This window comes from Acanthaster planci, linkage group LG08, assembly GCF_054643075.1.
Source record: "Acanthaster planci isolate LZ-2023a linkage group LG08, COTS_SCS, whole genome shotgun sequence".
NCBI classification, from domain to species: Eukaryota; Metazoa; Echinodermata; class Asteroidea; order Valvatida; family Acanthasteridae; genus Acanthaster; species Acanthaster planci.
In genome coordinates this window covers 11,030,828-11,049,814 of record NC_141784.1, presented here as the reverse complement: position 1 = coordinate 11,049,814, position 18,987 = coordinate 11,030,828, and the positions used below count along the sequence as shown (strand labels likewise).

General features: G+C 39.5%; 1 protein-coding gene across 2 annotated transcripts in view; it reads left to right on the top strand.

Annotated features, from left to right (window-relative positions):
* LOC110989233 (NAD(P)H-hydrate epimerase-like) overlaps nt 1-18,987 on the top strand; it is a 94,345-nt gene that overhangs the window by 2,465 nt on the left and 72,893 nt on the right. The window contains exon 2 of one of the 2 annotated variants that reach the window (XM_022253466.2): nt 2,144-2,438. In XM_022253466.2, coding sequence (XP_022109158.2) covers nt 2,239-2,438 — 200 coding nt within the window. In that variant the 5' untranslated portion in view covers nt 2,144-2,238. Of the gene's footprint in view, nt 1-2,143; nt 2,439-18,024; nt 18,899-18,987 lie in introns of those variants that run through there. The other variant, XM_022253467.2, reaches the window with a different exon arrangement.

Sequence of the window (18,987 nt, the reverse complement as noted above, 5' to 3'; positions counted from 1 at the left end):
AGCAGGTGTGTGAGGACGTTCCACAATATGTGAGTGATAAGACAATCTGGGAATAATTGCTGTATGAAAATTGGGAGATGTTCAAACTTATATTTATTACATTTTGTGCATATTTTGTAGATACTCTTATTTTTTATCGGACTTGGTCTGATTAGAAAGTCAGAAGGGTCAAAGTTACCGGTAGATCAAACTCATAACACATTTACCTTAACAGAACATAGTGTTCGTGCTTGTATGAGTGGCATATGATTTGCACTATTGCTACTCTAGGAAATATCACATGTACTGTATCCATTCTTGTGTAGAACAAATGTAAGTAAGGTGCTGATAAATGGTCAGAAAATGTCTGAGACTGATACTGTACATTTGTCCTCTGAAGGGCTGCACTGGTTTTGTAACGTCTGGAGAAAACTGGATATCTCAGTACTTATGGATATCTCAGTACTTATGGTACAGGTATCGTACATGCACTGGTACATGCATACAAGTACAAATACATTATATACTTGTATGGTGATACTGAGTTGTGTAACCACTTGTTCTATTTCACTCCCTTCTGGGAGCAAAAGCTAAAAAACAGCCGTCGGGTACCAAACGTTGTCTGAAGAAATTCCCAAGAACCGTGACGTCGCCGTTATCTGGCGACTGTTTACTGTTACGCAATGACACGTTGACATGTACGTAATGCAGTAGCGTAAGTGTGTGCCATCATGTCAAACGGCGATATTTCCAGCGTTGATGTTTTTTCCGATCATGACAGCAATCAGTTGTCTTGCTCGTCTTATTCATTTGACAAACAAAGCGACATTGAAGGAGTTGATGAGACACAAGAAATATTGCATTGTCAGTTCAAACCAGAATACACTCAGGAAGAGATTTTGCAACTCGAGGCTGTTGGCCACAGGCATGGCGGTGACCCTGAGGTTCGACAACAAATCACTGACTAATTTTGGATTTTTGTCATGCCTAACGTGTATTACAACACTGTATACTCAGGGTTTGCCCCGAAGGCTTGTGAGAAAACCCACAAGCGTATACTCGGGTGGGACTCGAACCCATAACCTCCCGCTTACTAGTGCAAATGGCTAAACCACTCGACCACCGACCTTGCCGGTGTCGGCTGGCTGGTTCAAGTAAGATGTAACGGTGGGTACCGCGAACAACTATATCCAACGATGGAAGGATGGCAAGCTCCGTGGTCTGCGGCGCAAAGCCAACCTTTGAGAAACACTGACTGGTAATGATTTTTTCCTGCACCATTATAGAAATTTGTCTTTCTAAAAAGGCATAATTGTCCTACCATTGGCTATTCGATAGCTGGGTTCGCTGAAGTTTGTTTGATAAATCCTTTTTGAAAGTCAAACATGTACGTATTATCGTTGACACCGGCCAAATCAGGTGATGCGAAACGGGTTTGCGTTTAGTTGGGATTTGTGTTAAGGGCCTACTGCCTACTGGGAAAGCTAGATCGCCTTCCTTGTCTTTTATCTGTTTTTCCAGTTTGGCTGTTTTGTTGTGTGTTTCAGTGACTTGGGGTGGTAGTTTTTTTATCCATGGTTATAGGCTAGCCTATTTGGCTAGTGTTAGTGTTCCATTCCAACAATTTTTTTCACCTTGCACTGTGAGTCACTTGCTTTGACCGGTCAACTTTCTTGCCAGAATTTTGCATTCTGGTCTGGAAAGTCGAGTCCGTCCTTTGATGTCACATTTTTGCCAAAATTTGTCTGCTGCCCTCATTGACCAATTTCGATAAATTTTTGTAAAGAGCCCAGGCGGAGACTGAAAAAAGCACACAGAAAATGCCAATTTTTGCTGATTTAATGACATAAAAGAGAGGTTAATCTAGCTTATTGTTTATAAGACGGTTGAAAACTATCCCATAACGTCAATTTAACCCTACATGGCCCATCCCCTTTAAATTTCTGTTCTGTCTGCATAAGCCTTTACATGTATTAAACCCATCCAGGTTCATACTTCAAATGGTCAAGTCCGTTTGGCAGATGAGGAGCGTACAAAAAGTAATCGTCCTTCATTTGCATAACAATAGCCAAACAGCATGTAATGCAATTTCACCCATGCAAGCGGCAGGCATATAGCGACGGATTTGATGAGTGTCGCTGACAGCACCGGCTCTTCTTATTAGATTCTGCAGATCTCGATTGCTTCGTGACGCGTGAGTGGAGCAAGCTGGGAGCAACCAACAACCTGTTCTCCCGCACGGCCACCTTGTTTCTCCGCATGCTCAGACTGTCGGCAAGGCTACCTGCTTGCTATCGGCTGACTGTTGGCATCGCTGGCCAGATTTCGACAACGCTGTCACCGTCGTCCAAACTGGTTTGTAGCTGGGCAAGTCAAGCCTCAAGAAGCATGGCCGATTGTACCAAGTGTGATACCAAAGCACCCCAAAAAAGTGCCATGAAGAAGGTGAAATTCCTCAGGTGAGTTTCTTGGGTCAGAGCTTTGAAAAGTTTTTAAAGTTTCAATTAATTACTTGAACACCCTCTGTATTTCTGCCCAGAACCTTAAAGCATGCACTGTACTAGTACCAACGTTCAGCAGTAATCAAATCTACATGCTGTGGCAAACTTGTACCGAATAAAAAGACCTCAGTCCCAATTGTAAAGAAAATTGCTGCTGAGGTTGCACTTTCCTGAATGTACATGTGTATGTACACATGTTTTATAATGCTGTAATTCCAATCGTGCATCAAGAATCGTGCTTTTTAGATGGTTCCAGTTATTGTTCAACTTGAAAAACTATTACGTTTGGTACTGGTACCTACAACCAGTGACCACCCATGATCTTTCCAACTTTCCTGTTTTAACTCTGAATGAGCAACTCTTATCATGAAATTTGTGTGTTTTTTGAATGATCTTTTTGTATTTTCAAATAAATTTGGCATGTTTTTTTTTCTGTCTTATGTCTTTGAATAATACTTATTTGACGCAATATATGTTGGTGCTTCAAAAGGCACTCTACTCATATTTTTCAGTTTCCATTTGTTACATTTTCTAATATTTGTGATAAAGCTAAAGGGTTTATGTAACAAAATACCGGTATCAACTTCAGAAGAGGAATAAGTACATTTTGTGTCTATTAAACAGATGTTTAAAAACATTTTCCATGACAAGCCCATGAGATTTCCACCTTGATTTTTCCTTTTAATGTGGTTTTATTGTTTTTCTTCCTTTATGTAAATATTCGTGCATGTAACTGTAGTTCTTGTGCATGCTGCCTTCCCTTGGCAAATTAATTGTACAGTTTTTGTGAGCACACACAAGTAATGCACAATTACAAAGTACTGACTCCACATATTAATGTTGGTTAAATAGTCAAATTTGACTTGAATGTCAACTGCAGTATGTTACCTTTGCAAATTTAATGTCCTTGCAGCTGTTGTAATCATATCAGAGTAACAATATTTGTTCATCCCTGGATTTGATTTGTCAAGGGCTAGATTCTAAAATTCAGGTTTCCTGATAGCCTGGACAGCCAAATTTACCAGTATATTTAACTGATTTGCTCAAGGGTGATTATGTATGAGCTCTGAGAGTAGGTTTCTTTTCAAGTTGCCATCAGCTGACAGATTTGTCATATCACATTGACAGTTCTATCATTGGAAAACTGCTGCCACTTCCAGCCAATGAAGGCTCACATCTTTTTCTTGAAGGAATTCTTTAAATTGCTTTCTTAACCTGGCAAGATGCTTTTTAGGAGAGAGAAAAAGATGAAATGCTTTCATAAGATCCTCTTCTAGGCTGGCCTATTTTGCACGGAGTGAAAAAAGACTATCTACATGTAGATGATGAACAAAAAATCTAACTAGCCACTTGCATCATCACAAAGCCTTGACAGAAGCTGCACATGTCAGACAACTATAATGGGCAGTACAGTTGGGTCATGTGAATTGATTGCCCTGGCTGGTGATTAAGATTGAGAGCATTGTCAACGAGGTCCAATTACCTGTCATAACCTGTAGGAAATTGGAAACGTACAGGCAGTGGAAGAACACGTCAAATACCTGTGCAACAATCGAGTAACTGCACTTGGGTACAAAATCAGTTGCAATAATGCACACAGTTGTACATTGTGATCACTATAATAGCTTCTCACGTCTACGAGTATCTCCAGCCACGATTTAGGGAGATTTAGGAGACAAATAATACTTTGTTTCCTGTTGAAAATGTATATTCCTTGTAAAGTTTTTAATGAATAATGTACTTTTTAAATTGTTTGTAAGGTTTCTGTCGCTTTTCATTTGAATCTGCTTAGAACAAGCCTCCACAGTGCAATTTTTCTCATATAAAACAAAAAAAATGGTCCCTTTTCATGATTTTTCCATTTGAATATGCACATTTGAAAATTAATTTTCAAATATTCGAATCGATCAAATATTCGGTTATTCAGATATTCGGCACAGCCGTACGTAAGCCATCCCTGTAAACTCTGCATTGTTGTGGCAACACACACTGACATGTTACATGTACTTGGCGCCTTCGACAGATCTACGTAAATTAATACAGACATCTATATTGATGACAATATGCTAGACCATATTATGCAGAATTCCATTAACCCATACGTGTATATTTTATTAACTTAAATGTTTATTAGGTTGTGTACAATACCTTGAGTTTAAGTAGGAGGGAATTCTGTTGGACTATACAGCTCTGTGTATGAGAAGAACTTGGCTTTTCATAAGACTGTCATTAATAGCAGTTGTGATCGTAATTCGCATAAATTGTGATGTGCTGAGTTCTGAGCGTTGCCACTCACTAATTTTTATTTTCACTCCCTCAAGATTTTAAGTCAGTTAAAAAATGCACCAGTTAAAAGCAGAATAGCAACGAGCAACCAAGCGAACCTTTCTCAGAAATGTTGTCAATGAAAAATTGCAGTTTCACAATTTGAACAGAAACACATTCAAGGTGAATGTGTCTTCTCTGATTGATATCACAGCAACAGCACCTTCAATTGTCTCGAAAAGCTTGGACAATTTTAAAAGATTTTACATGTCCACTTTTCAATATACCCCTAACCCTCAAACTGTCAAATCTTTGTCATGCATTGAAGAATATAATGTACATGTACATGTACATGTATAGATAAAGATGTGAATAAAATGTGTCCAAGAAAAGTTTATCTCATTTCAGGTACATACATGTATATGTACATACAATATACATTAGACCACTATAAATGGTAGATTTCAAGTTGCATCATACATGTAGCTTGCATTTGCATCATGTGCATTAGGTTTCATGCTTGAAAATTCATCCCCAAAAGATTTCAAAACATTTTCCATATTATGAATGTCTTACTTGTAAGACATTCTTCATATGCAGAGCTTGTGAAATTTTAGCATGGTCTTTCAACTTGAGATTTGGTTCAAATGTAAAGAAGAAAAGGGAAACTTGGCATCATCAATGTGTACGCATCGTACACATTTACCAATATACAAGTACTATGGAATATGCATGTACATGTAAGTGTGCGGCACATGGACATAAATCTTGAAATAAACAGTACTTGTTTGCAACATACTTTTTGAGGATGCTCCAGCACATTTTCACTTCATGTAGTTAAGAACAGTCATGTTTTTAAAAATTACTGTGACATACATGTTCATGCAATTTACACCTTCCTAAAAAGTAGTGCCATATCTGTTCCGAAACGCAACAAAGGAGGACTTTTTTTGGGAACTCACTGCATAAGGGCGTGTTTATAATGAAGATCAACAGCGCGTTTGACGCAGAGCACGCCGAGTACGTGTAACAAATTTATTCCTTAATGTACTGTCTTTGCGTACTTGCAGAACGCATGCCAAAACCCGCTTGGAAAACTTTCAACCGTCTGTCTTTCTTTTGCCGCTTGGGGGTGCACTTCAACTGGGGCTCGATAACACGACCCATAAGATATGCAGGGAATGACTTAATGTCTGGCAGGATAGGAAAGCTCACAGATACATGTACAATGTATGAAACATAATCTTGCTGAGACAGTCACGTCACCACCTCTTTTTTCAATATGACTCACGAATGTCATGCCGCATGACATCACAAACAAATGTGCATGTACATGTGTGATGTGGGACATTTGTGTTTAACCTATGGGTACATAGTAGGTAGCCTTAGGGGTATTTTGTGGGTTTTTTGTTTTGCTGTTTTGTTTTTCGAATTTATAGAAAATCATTTTCAGATTCAGGAAGGGTGCTGTGCATCCCTCGGGTGTTTAAATTCAAAATGCCATGTCCAACATTACAACAACCAACAACTCTTCAATACACTTCAAGCAAACTTGAAATCAAACAAATCTGTCTTTGCCAATGGAGAATTTGCAAGTTCATGTCCTGTACCTCGACATTGTACAATAGCTTTGACACTGAATGAATGACACTGCAGAATTTGTGGCAATTTCGTGAAGTTGTTCACCATTGTTCAATGGGATTGATTGACTGGACTTTGACAGATGAAATGATTTGTAAAGCAGCCCACCCACCGACTGAACCTTTTAAGAGTCAATTTCCAATTAATATACCGGTACCTGTATACATGCGAAGAATGCTGTGGCTCCCCACAGCATGTTTCTCACACACATACATGTACTGTAGGTGTGTACATATACATGTACATGTCGTAGTAAGTGTGTTGTGGAACATGACATGGCATGATGTACATGTACGTATAGATAACTTGAAGTTGTAAAACAGGGGGAAATCCTTTTTAAAGTTGTTCCAATGAATGCCAGAGGAAGAACAGTTCTGAAGGGATTACCTGGTGCCTGTTTTTTTTTAACCATGGGAGTAAAATGGGACAAAGAATAGATGTACCGGTATGCACATGTACATCTGTAAGTGAAATTTATGTCCTCTTGTGTTGGATTCATAGCTCTCCTTATCCTTGATAATAAGCGCATAGAGACATTCCTTAATGTGCGCTATATAAGAACTGACCTGACCCTTATTATTATTATTATTTGTCACCTACATGTAATATGTATCAGTACAGTGTAGGGTGCATGTAATGTACCTGTAAAAATATTGTTTCGTGCCTAATTCGGGCAGACCAAATTGGATTCAGGCATTAACAAAAACAATCAGAGTCATTTTTATGTTTTAATCAAGGGTCTCAATCCCTTAAATCACATTATACCGTTGGGTTGAGTCGCTGATATTCAAGCTAATGCAATAAATCAGTGGTACTTCTAATACTAATCTGGTGTGCAAGGGTATGTTGCACGCAAATCTGCTGGTGCACAATGGCCAGTCTTCAAGAAGTCATTCTGATCACATACCATACAGGTACCTGACACCTGTGCTCAGGGTCTGGTCTTTGATTTGAAGCAGTCTGAAACCAGACGTGCAATTTAGCCTCTGTCGAACCATGGTCTCATCGCGGGGTAGAGCCTCCGGTGCCATCATGCAGACTGGACAAATTGGGGATTCCTCCCACCCACGAGGCAACTAAAAACCAGGGGGCCACACTGGAAAACCACATACTTGATTGTAAGTGAATTGGCCACATTGAAATTAAGAGCCTAAGAAGTGCTATCGTCATAAACTCGACTTTTTTTAATTTGGACATCAGAAAAGTCAGCTTCTTTTACCATGTGATTACGAAGTAATAGTCCCATGTAGTGATTCACAGCTACTGATCACAGTGGTAATGCGCTTTAATTTGTGCATGCTCAGCGGAGTCACCCTTATGTAACAGATCCACACCTTTGTTTTTATCTGCTTGATAATTGGAAAATTTTCTGGAAATTGCTGTATTTTAGGTTCTGTTGGTCAGTTTCTTTTAGCAAGCCACTTGTACCGGATACATGTAACTGTCTGTTAAATAAATACATGTAAATAATAACAAGCACTTGTAAAGCACCATCTATCTAGCAAACTGTTCCGAGGCGCTGTATTATCATGTTCACATAATTTCTACTTAAGTGGGAGATATAGGGATACATTTTTCTCAGGATTAATCTTCTCGGAGCAAGTTTACAAAACAACGAAACATGAAAATACAGCAGTAATCTAAAAGTCATTCCCTGCAGATCTCGTATTTGTCAAACCACTATTCGCCTGTCACTCGTAAAGGGTAACGTTTTATGGCATCTCTTCAAATCAGCATGTACTGCATAGTGGTACATTTTACTGCACCATTCATATCTACATTTCTTACTCTTTTAAATCTTTCTCGGATGAAAACTGTCTCCTTTGATCAATCTCTCACTGCTGCCAGTATGAAGGAAATTCAACATTAAAAACCTGCTTGCAATCTTTTGTTTGGGGTTTGTTTATAAACTAAACAGTTTGATTTTCATTACACGTGCTGTATTTTTTAAAAGATTTATAGACTATACGCTGTCAAAAGTACATGCACGTGTTATTAAACTTGTATGTGTAATTACACCTTCAACAGAGCACAGTCTTACCTGTAAACTTAACCACAAAGCAATTAAGATGAGGATACTCATGCATACAGGCAGTTTGACAGGGATTTAGCCGTAGAATAGTGCTCAATGAGGAGGAAATTTATGTTGTACCACTCACCAAGTTTGTTTACTCTGGGAGAACTGGCAACAGCCTTTAAAGTGTTTGCATTTTAACCGTACTGCAAATTAGATTGCATTTTAAATGAGGACCCGTGTGGTCTGATGATGGTAAGGATGTTGCATCAGAGGCTGCTGATTCTTTTCAGAACCTTATCAACTCGCACGAGAGATGGTCAGATGGGTCTACTGCAAGCTCACCAAAGTTGCTTTCGCTACTATGCAACCTTCAAATCCCATGTTGCACCTTGCTGGAGGCACCGATACATGTATGCAGATCTATCTTTTATTATGGAATCTTGTCCCACATTGGGTGACTGTTCATTTTAGAATGTCAAGTTTTACTGCACAAACAACTCCGTTACGTACATATATTGTTGTTGCACAAACAGTTCCATTGCATACCTTGACAACAGCAGCTGTACGCTCACACAACGTGAGAAATACTGTACCGGAAGCTTGAGGAGTAAAACAGTTGTACATGTACACCCCCCCTTGTACAATTAAGACCTTACACAAAAAATTTCCCTTGAACTAAACTCAAGTTGTGATCATGTAGATTAGTCATCTTTGCAGAATACTGCAGTGAAATGTCTTCCAGTTCCTTGTAATCATGTTTTCTTCCGGTGATGTGAAAGAATGCAGCTGTCATCAACGTTGTATCAATACCAGCTTAATTAGCTTTCATAGTCAACTCCTCACGCCTCCAAAATGTGCCTAATCTAATGAATGTTGATTTGCAGGAGGACAATCAAATTTCATGGTTTTGTGCTCGTGAGGGTTTGTTGCAGGTGTTGCCACCTGCCCATCCATCCTCATCATTTTCTGCTAATCTTCACATACTCCACCTGTACATGTCTGATTTACTAAGATACTGTATCACCCTCTGGATTTTTTGGTTATCTTCTTTTTTGTCTGTAGAATTTCTGCATTTGAAGGATACAGCAATTGATTTTTCTCCCCAGTTTTGTTTGTTTATTTTTTAAATTTCTTTTTCAAGATTATTACAGCTAGTCACTTGTACACATCCAGCCTACATGTAAGAGCAGCGTCTGGGCACAGACTTTAACAGGCAATTTGTCAAAAACATGTTCTTGTACAAACATGATCTCCCCCACTCTGTGTGCATCGTCCATGCAGTTAGGAATATTTACAGTGTGCAGGATGCCTGACAGATGGATAGAAATAGTGTTATCATCTCCATCTCCAACAGACCTTCCAATCAATCTCAGCAGCCGAGATGCAAAGACAAGCACCTCAACACCCCCCCCCCATCCTTCTAGCTCCTTGATCTTGTACTCTCTCTATTGTAAGTGGTCGTGCTTTATATTTTCAACTCAGTACGAAAAGCCCAGGCTAAGAAGAAAGCTTTAGACACCTACTGTAAGTGTAAAGAAATTTTTGCGGATTACGTTGCAGTATGCATGATGAGAATTTTAAAAGGCTGAATAGTGGAAAACGTACGCGTACCGGAATGCACATGAGGACGTAAAGCCTGTCATGAACAAACAGAGCAGGTAATACCGTACCTGTGACAGGGTAGTTCTTGCTGTGCAAAAAGTATCTTTTCTTTGAATGCTGTTGGTGCAAAGATTCTTGCTGTTTGAGCATTGTTGTAATTTACCTTAGTGTTAAAGGCTGGTGTCATCAAGGCCTGATTCCAAAAAAAAAAAGAGAGAAAAATGAAGCAATGAGAACACATACGTGTATACATGTAAACAGAAACATCAATGATTGTCATATCAATTATTTCCAGATGCTGCTCAGGAGTTCAAAATCCGTAAAACAGTTGTGTATGGAAATAATTTGTAATGAGTTTGAAAAAATATATGCATTGTAACTTCCTGGTGTTAACTTAACCTGTATTATATATGAATAACACAGTTGCACTCATGTTAATCGGGCCAGTCCCTTAACATTTCTGTGCAATACAAAATAGTGTAAATTAACTTACCCTAAAACCATCCCCCACCCAGCTAAATTAACCATTAAGGAATTGAGAAAGAACCGCTACCCTCAGAGACATCAAAGCTAGGGGGATAAATTGAAACTTTTATTGCTCTTGTTGTCAGTATATATGAATAAGTGCTTTTATTGATTGGACTCAGGTCAACAGCTTCTCAGAGATGTTCCATAATGGGGTTCAATAAAAAACCAAGAGGTGATGTACATTTACATGTTAGTGGTAGGTGCTTGTATTAGAGTCACACAAGTTCCACGTAAAAATACTATCTGCCCCCCAATCGACAAAAGAAAGACAGGTGGTTACAATCAGGTTCTTGCGCGTATTCTGCGTGTAGGCAGAGACCATACATGCTGGAATAAATTAGTTACATGTACTCAGCATGCTCCACGTCAAACCCGCATATACTTGCGCACCTCATGGCGCGCCTATGCGATGAGAACCAAAATCACGCCCTCTTTTGTTCTGCTTAGAGCGGATAGCAAGGGCAGTTGACATTATTTTTTATATTTTCCTAATTAAAAAAAAAGTGATCAAAAAACATGATTGAAGCCAGTGCATTTGTCATGACTGCCTCCAAATATTGCCATGGAGACATGGAATGAAAAGAAATTCTGTTATCTCCGTTTCAGCTTTGTGTGTGATATATTGTGTACGTGTGGTTGGGTTTTGAAGTTGTCTGAAATTTGCCGCATTTGTAAGAAATTGAAGTGAACAAATTGGCTCGTCTGAGCATGCGAGAGTCATTTCCTGATATTTCTGAAGTGAGAAGAAATACCTCTCCAGCATTGTAAGTTAATGGATCATCATATGAAGAGTTCTAACATGACCAGTTACTAGCAGGTGATGGTGGTAGTGAACTTGTCTCTTGTGGATCCATTACTCATGTCAACTCCTGATACACTTGAGGATTAATTGAATCTGCTTCATGCATGTTGAACGTGATAGGTTGATCTGTGCAGTTGCACAAACTGTCTCTTACTGCATGATTTGCTGATAGCTTTTCCCTAGCCATTTGCCATTTCTTTCCTATTCATGGCTGCAGAAGATTAAAAAAAAAACTGAAAAGTTGAAGATTTCATACAGGATTGACCAACTGCGCAGGGCCAAAACAGGCAATTCTGCAACTCAGCAGATCCCACCTAACATATACAAACATTCAAACCCATTTTTTTAATTGCTGGAAGTGTGCTGAAGCTTCTATCATCAATAGTAGAATGGCAGAAGACAACAGGCTGAAGAGTTGAAGAGCAAAATGGAGACATTGATGGAGGAATATGCAGGATAGTAAATTGATTGTAACTGCAGAAGGGGAACAGTAAATATAGATCATAAATGCAAAACCAGAATTGCAAAAATGACTGATAAAAGCATTGAAGTCCGTGTACAGGGTGGTGTAAGAAAACTATTCCCCAGGCCATGATCAAGCCAAAAGAGTTTTTTTCTACTTTTTGAAATGAGTCATTCAGTGTGCAGAAAATAACAACAGCAGAGGTACAGGTGTACTATTTGGAATTGATCTTGTTTGGAAATCAAAGCTTTTTTAAAAATGAAAGAATTCATTTGGAGAAATGGTGGCGGCATACAGGAAATGAGTATTTTAGCAAAGTGAATATATGTGTACATGTGTATGAAATGTAATTCTTACATATTTACAAAAATGATATGACTCATAATGTGGCTGCTACTTCACACTTTGTTGTGTTTCTGTTATTTTTATTTTGTTTTTTACATGTGAGTGCATGTTGGTATGCATTATCAGGGTTAAGGATGCTGAAATAGGGAGAAGGTTGCTTGTGTCTGGAAGTTCTGGCTATTTCGCTGTCTGCGTATGGACTGTGTGTTCATAACGAGCCACTTGTCTCATTTTCTCTTTCATGCATGGCGGTATGTATTATTCAAACATTAAGGATGCTGAGACCGGGGGGGGTGTACACGTAGATTGCATCTGCAATTGCGGTGGTTTTGCATTCTGCATGCAGGCTTTTTATCATAATGTGCCATTTGCCTCAACATTATTGCAGCTGTGCCATGCCCGGAATATAGAAATCCATTTGGAGCACGATCATGGTACCACCTGGAATATCGCCTGGAGATAAAAGAAAAAAAAAAGACCAGCACCATCATCATGCCAATTTATGGTATTGCGCTGTATTCTATGTATAATTAAACAATACAGACCCCTAGTAGGTGGGCGGTCTTTGCGCTGGATTCCTCAGGGAGGTGATGAAATCATGGAAAGGCTTATAGCACTTATTTTGAGATCTACAACATATTGTAAATGATGTCACTAGCTGAATCCAGGTATTTAATGTACATGTGCCTTATGCATTCCCTGTACTTTGTTCAGTACAGTACATGTACACCTGTATGTCACTTTTTCAGTACGTGCACTGTAAACATAGTGTTCGTGTTGGAAATATTTTTTAAAAAAGATATGGCTATTTAGCCGTTGCGGCAAGTATAACTATTCAGTACTTAGCCAGCTACCTGTACATGTAGGCATCGCACTCTTTAATTAATGCGTATGCAGAGGTAAGCCTGTAAACCTTGTTCAATTTCTACAAAATTCCAAGTAGTCTCGGTGGTCTATGTGATAATGTGTACATCTTTAGATTACATGATATGCTCCCAACTGGGTTCAATCCCCAGTTGTTGTCTTTTGTTGTCCCAAAAATTAAGAAGTTCCTTCTTTCATCATTTTTATACTGACTCCAACATTTGATTACTGAGCATTACATTTTCTTTTTCTGATTTGTGGCTCTGGAGGTACATGTGCATTTTTCAGGGAAAAAAGGTCCTAAATTGTAAAAAATGGTCTGATTCCCACTTTCCAAATGCGAAGTCACAATGACTAAATGTATGTTGGCGTAGAACCAGACTTAAGATGTGTCATGGTAAGAATATTTAGGTGCAAATATATGTAAGCAGTTACTGCACATGTCCCCACAAAATACAGTTTAGCTGTTGGTGATGGCTAAGTATCCACTGCCTCTTAAAGAAGTGGTGTCAGTAAGATTTACAAGCCAAGCCGTTTGCAAATGCCTGTACAATAACTTACACGTAGGGTACATGTACGTAGATAACAATGCTGAGAAAAACATCGTCTTCTTTTTGTGCATGTTTGAACTCTTCTTCAATGTATGAAACTATTGGAATTCTCTCAGAGTAGGTGAACTGCAAAGGGCACTTATTTAAACATTCAATTTCACAATTGACCAAGCTTTACAAGACAAGTCAGGGCACTGTTAAGGTGAAGGAAATCCAGGAAGACACTGTTCAGTTTGCACGTTGACCTGTTCTAATTTTGAACTCAAACTTTGTTCTATGAAAACATTTCTGAGAAAGGGTCTCTTACTGGCTTATTGTCACATACATGTACATGTACACACTTGCACAACAATAAATTGCCAAAGGAATGGATATCTTCAATATAAGTGAAGTACATGTACATATATAAAAAATCTAGCGGTTATTGGGCACAAATCAACACCACATGGAAGTTCAGTGCCTTGGATTCACAGATTTGCTCTTGATTTTGCAAATTCATATTAGCATAAAAGCCAAAAAAGGCCCCAAAATACAGATAAAAATAGCAAAACAAAAATTGGCAATGAGGTTAATCGAAACACAAAGGTGCAATCAAGCATTTCAGTAAAATATTTCTATTACATGGTCCCTTTAAAACTCAGCCATGAATTGATGTAGGGAAGGGTACTGTACTGAATGTGACCAGGGTACCATTCAGTATTTTGTAATCTTCTTCACCTCTAACATTTGCACAATGAAATATTTGACGGAAACCTCATTTTCAACCCGAGTGTCCCAAATGATGTGATGTGAACATTAAAACAAATATCCTTAGACTGTTTTTTTAAGCAAAATACTGAAAAACAAATATCCCCAAAAGATGTACCGTAACGAAACTACTAAAACAACACGTCCACATACAAGACAGAATGAAAACACTTTCACACAGTGCACACAATTCATAGCGTGCACACACACACAGACTGGTTCCCGTCCCGGCCCTACACTCAGCAGGAGACTACGTGGGGAACGGGAACCAGTCTAGTGTGCGAATTCCGCCACTCACAACTTCATCTCCATGGTGTCAAGCAGCATGGCTACTCTGGATTGGAAATAAAGTAACAACTCAAGACAAGGTTGCATCATGCTGCATTGACTAGTCTTCATTCCAGCATCGATTTCATTGTTAATTGCAAAAAATCTGATCATTACTGTGTTGTATTTATATCAGTGGTTGAAGTTTTGACTTGAGCGGAGGTAATTTTGCCTTTTGCAACCGTGTGCATGCGTGGTAGCTAGATGCGCATTTTGTTATGGTCTCAACTGGTCTCGAGGGGGAGACCTGAGGCTATGGCATCCAAGACCGAGACCAAGACCAAGACTGGCACTTTTGAGACCAAAACCAGCCCTCCTAGGACCGAGACTTTGACAGGGCGAGACCAAGACTGCAAAAAAGGTCTTGAGACGGTCTCGAGACTGAGACCAGGTCTCAAGACCTACAACACTGACATGTACCTTGAAAATGTCCTCCTGTTTTGAGTAACTCTGAAAAATTTATTTCATTAATTCTTTTATGGCACCGTTAAAGTACCCCACATGGGTACTCCACAAGGAACCGTCAACACACACCCTTTAACCCAAACTTCCTAGGGTGTATGTGAAATCATATTGAAATTGTAGGATTTGGGACTGTTAGGGATAGCTCTGGAGTTTCACCTAATTTGCATTAGAGATCTCTTCAATTAAGGAAAGGTGGTGTTTACACCAGTCTCAAACAATCCTAAAAAGAACTTATAGGTTACAGATTTGCTTTCAAACAAAACGTATTTAAAGTTGCAGTAAAAACATTCTGTTGCACAAAAACACTGTGCACACATTTGGAGTCTATCTCTCGGCATTTGAAAAGTATATATTATGTACAGTACAATGTACATTAACATTCTGTACGTGTGTGACAGGAAACCCAGTGCATCTGTGGTCGATTTCAGTTTCAAATGAAATTGCAGCCCTCCTTTTGTTAGTAGAATGGAGGGGACATCACCTTGGACACCGCATCAATTAAAAATTCATCCAGAGTGATGTGCATGGATTATTAAATTTGTGGCTAGCATTTCATTTGTTACACTGTACATGTACATGTATGCGCATGGACATGTACAGTTCAGATATTTTGTAAACGTTGAAAACAAAAGTCACATGGGAAATGATTACTCCCTTCAAAGTATTTAGATTGGGTTTCAGGGGCCCTATAACAGATCGCTTCAAGGTCACATGTCTTTCCCCCTCTCCCCAAACAAATTACAGAGCGCAAAAAGAGAATTTTGTAAAGCATCTTGCGCAGATCTGCATGTACGTGTATGTGAAGAATCATGCATAGATATGAGTGCAGTTCAGAATTTTTTTTTAGCAAGCTTTGTTCAACTGTTTCCACTTTTGGCAACAAAACACCATCTGGTGATCTTGTCAGCAGGAAAAAAACCTATAAATGTGTTAGACATGGTGAATATTACTGGTACACATACTTTGTGTTTCAGTTCATTAAAATTATAGCATTAATTGATAAGAACTGCCGTATGAAAGTATTGATAGTAAATTTCACACAGATGCACATTCAGACATTCTGTTAATTGCAACATCATACACTGTACTGTAGTCTCCAGTGCCAAACATCTAAACTTTAGTGTCATATAACCTACATGTACATGTAGACTTGGGTGTATTGGTTCATTTGCAAGGGTGGATGGGATGGAGGGGGGCAGAGGGATAGGAGCCAAGCCCGCCCCCAAAATCGTCTCTTGAAAAAGTAAGAGAAAGGGAATTTTTCGGTCTACTTGATTTCCTTCCCTTCTCAAAGCCTTATAAAAAGCCCCAAACTGTTCATACATTTATCGTAGCCTCACCCCTCAAAAAGTCACATGTACAAATTTCCAAACTTTTGGCCCCACAAACAAGTTCCCCCCTCCCCCCAAAAAAATTACTTCTGGATTCACCCTTTTACATTTGATAGCAGTAACCAGTGCTTTTTCTGATTTTCTTTTTCACGATGTTAATTCTAGTACAGTTTTTATTAAAAGGTTCTTTTTAACTCGTGCTTCAATGTTTTATCTGAAATCTAATTTCAGAAAGGCAGACCTTGTGTGTTCATGATCGTGTGTGGCTCGAGATTTTTTGTCGTGTACTGCAACATGAAATTGGATGTAATGACTTGAAACTTTGAGACCATGTTCAATAGGAGTTACATTAAGAACCCATCATTGCTAAGCGTGAACTTTTTAATTCATGAACAATATAAATTATACATGTAAATCCATGTGCCATGACATAATAACCCGACAAAATTGAATTTCGCTCCCTCAAAGCTGATTTTGTGCAGCTTGAATCATCCCATAAAAACATGAGACCCACTGCAGGTCTTCTCATTGGACATGGAGCAAACCTGTACTGATGTGTCTGAAAACAGTTATGGCGCCCTCTTGTGTTGAGATGATGTCCTGTGCATGCACATAGCCTGGCTTTCATTGGGGGAAGGGGAGCGACAGTTTCACAATACAGCTTGAGATTACAAATTCTTCCTTTTTTACCACGTAACCCGATATCGTTGCCTATTTGCCCCGAGCTTTTCATACATTGTACATTTATTAAAAATAAAAGCAGAACAAGGTGGACCATTTTGTCACACATAACGGTACACGCTTTAGACTGATGAAATAAGATGCACACATACATGTGTACATGTACATGTACAGTGTTATGTACTGTGCAGCTATAACATGTGTGAGCATAGAGCATGTAGAAGTTCAAACTGACATATCTAGATTAAATGCTTAATTTGCATGTACATGTATGCACCTGTGAACAGAAGATGCAAAGTAATGCGTATAAATGTACATGCAGGATAAAAATTACACAGTTAATAGGCCTCATGCGTACATACATGTATAGTGTGCATGATAGAATTGAGTTCAGGTTTGAACTAAAATAAAAGCAATCTACATTGATGCTTTTGTTTTCTGTAATATAAACCATGCCCTTGAAACCACTTCATTTCTTGGCCTTTACCAAGGGACTGGACAGATGCTGTTTATTCTTCCCCCAGTTCATATGCCGTGAGAAATGGTGTTTAGACTAGACATTGCAGTTACCAGAGCCGTGATTCCTAGTGCCATAAATACCAGGGTCTCCTCCGTAAATGAGAAATGACGTGAAGCCTGAGGGAGATCTGGCCAGCAGTGAAAATTGCTTGGAGTCTAGCACTCCAGCAGCAGCTTGCCGTGCACAGAACTCTAGCTCCCTCATCAGTGCTACATTCATGCGTGCACTGCACGGTTACCGGTAAGTGCCGAGTCTGTGGCCAATGGGGACAAGAAACGGTCGGTTTGTGGGAACTAATTGTGACAGATCATTCCATTGCCGCATCGCTGAGCTGTCCCTCAAGTGTTTGCACTCACCACACACCTCTAGCACACCCCCCTCTTGGTTAGCAGATGGAGCAGTCCAATATAATGTCCAATGGTGGGTATCAGAAGATGCAGGTTATTATCGGAAAGTTGAAGAGAGCCGAACGACACGGTGTTGGCTGTGCAGCCGAGCGGGAACAAATCGTGAAAACGCGAGCCCGTCTCAGAGACTCACTGGACAAAGTTGCTTGGCTCATTTCAGTGGTTAGCATTTGCTGCTGTATACCAGTTGACCTTGTCTTTGATGTAACCAGGAGCTGGCAATACGCAAACGCTTTTCTTGGTCCAATTATCCCTACTTGTTGAGAGGTGTGCCTTTCGCTGGTTCCAATTGATTCAGTCCACTGAGTGTGGTTCACACTATTAAAGAGTGAGAAGTAAAAGATTTGAAAACAAATCTTGTGGCTCCATGGATGAAAAGCTAAGTGAAACAGTGAAATGACCACTGAATGATAAGGACAGTAAAAAACATCATCAAATGCTATAGAAAATAACTGCAAAATAGGCCAAAAGAAAAAGTTTCATCTAACCCTGGGCCAGGTTGGCTCTGACTCAGTGGTTGAACGGCAGAGAGCAATTTTAACAGAACACAGATTATAGGGATTGATTGAGGCAGCAACCCGCAGAGAGTCCGGAATATTTACCTGGATCCATACAAACCGGTGCCGAGGCTAACAAAAACAGCAGGGAAAATTGAAGCCCCTGCACCCGAGGAAGTGTCCCTTGAGTCCATTACCTTCGTTGCCTCCATGGATAATCAGGACGGGAGCACTGGCACGACGCTGACGGTGTCGTCTAAGATGACGGAAAAGAAGACGCGCTTCTCGTTTCGCCGCAGGTCCATGAGAGACAACTCAGAGACAGCGGATGGTCCCAAGCCTCAGAATGTTTCCACATACATCAGGTAATGTACTGTACAGCTTTTTAACCTCAGTGGTGATTTGGTGTGCTTGACAGTTTGGCAAATGTGAAGGCATGCACAGTACATGGACC